The following is a 1,408-nucleotide window of genomic DNA, read 5'->3' on the forward strand; positions in this document are numbered from 1 at the left end:
AAAAAAAAAATTAAAAAAAAAAAAGATGAAGGAGGAGGAATGAAAGGATCAAGATGCTATATAATACATATCAACCCTCCGAGGTAAATATAATTACTGTGTATTTTAAAATGCTGATGGGGGGTGCAGCTAGATTAAACTCAGGACCCTGCACTGGCCAAGCAGGCGCTCATGCCACTGAGCTATCTCCCAGCCCTTTAAAATGTACTCGTAAAAATTTTTAAGCAAATATAAGTTCTGGTATCAAGGTCTCCTTTCTTTTGTCTATGTTCACAGGGTGAACAAGGACTAGCTGGTCAGCCTGGAATTCAAGGTAAAAGAGGTCACCAAGGAGCACAAGGTGATCAAGGACCACGTGGAGAGCCTGGCCTGAAAGGGCAGCCTGTATGTTCCAACTCAAAAACTCCCCAAGCTCTTTATAGAACCAACCTCCAGGGCACAGTCCCGATCCTCATGTTCACTTATGTTGCAGGGAGAACATGGCGATCAAGGCTTGCTGGGCTTCCAAGGATTTCCAGGCCCCAAAGTATGTTGATATACTTTTCACTAGTCATGTAGCTATCTAGAAAAAAAGATGTTGAAGTACGAACGTGTAGTCTCTGATTTGAACTTTTATTTTTTATTTGTAAAATGTCAATTAGTACAGTCACATACTTGATTTTTGAAAAATCTTAATTTTAAAATACATGTAAGTACACATTTTTCTAGCAATTTTGTTGTGTGGTTTTCTTCTGTTTCTGTTAGAAGAACCATTTTTGAAGAATTAATTTCTGAAAGATTAGAATGAGATTATTTTGTCTTGACTTTTGACTTTATTTCTTACTCTACATCTAGGGTCCTGAGGGGGATACTGGCTTTGTTGGAATATCAGGTCCTAAAGGGCCTATTGGGCAGAGAGTAAGTGTAAAGGCATTCTATCTACCCTGGATTTGTGCTTCTTTGTTTACTGTAGGACTTAAAAATGCTAAAACAAATTTATGTTAATTTTATTGAGAAAGAAATAGCAATGAGACAGTTTCAAAACAGGTTAGTAGGACAGTTATAATAATTACTACATTGCATATTGCTGTCTTCATAGAAAAATGCTAAAATTAGTGAACTCAGAAATAACTTAATAAAATTACTTTTGAAATTGAAACTATTCAGAGCAGAGTTTGCAGTTTGCAAATTAGCTTGAGGAACATACCCTATAGACTACTCATACCTCCCAGATCTTTAAAAAAAAAAAATAGAATTACGTGAAGACTGGACAATCCATTAACTTACATAAGGAACAAAAACATACAGCAGTTTCATTTCATAAGCTTTATTTTTTTTCTTTTCAAAGTTTTATTGATAAACATATAGCAATGAGACAGTTTCAAATCAAATCGGAAGTACAGTTTCAACAAATAATACACTGCATATA

The 1,408-nt window shown here is 35.2% G+C and overlaps 1 protein-coding gene across 1 annotated transcript in view; it reads left to right on the forward strand.

Annotated features, from left to right (window-relative positions):
* The window catches only part of Col24a1 (collagen type XXIV alpha 1 chain), a 403,759-nt gene that overhangs the window by 354,493 nt on the left and 47,858 nt on the right, over positions 1-1,408 (forward strand). Inside the window, exons 46-48 of the mRNA XM_023699052.1 lie at positions 277-384; positions 473-526; positions 835-897. Coding sequence (XP_023554820.1) covers positions 277-384; positions 473-526; positions 835-897 — 225 coding nt within the window. The remainder of the gene's footprint in view (positions 1-276; positions 385-472; positions 527-834; positions 898-1,408) is intronic.

This window comes from Octodon degus, unplaced genomic scaffold (genome assembly GCF_000260255.1).
Source record: "Octodon degus isolate 3935 unplaced genomic scaffold, OctDeg1.0 scaffold00109, whole genome shotgun sequence".
Lineage (NCBI taxonomy): Eukaryota > Metazoa > Chordata > Mammalia > Rodentia > Octodontidae > Octodon > Octodon degus.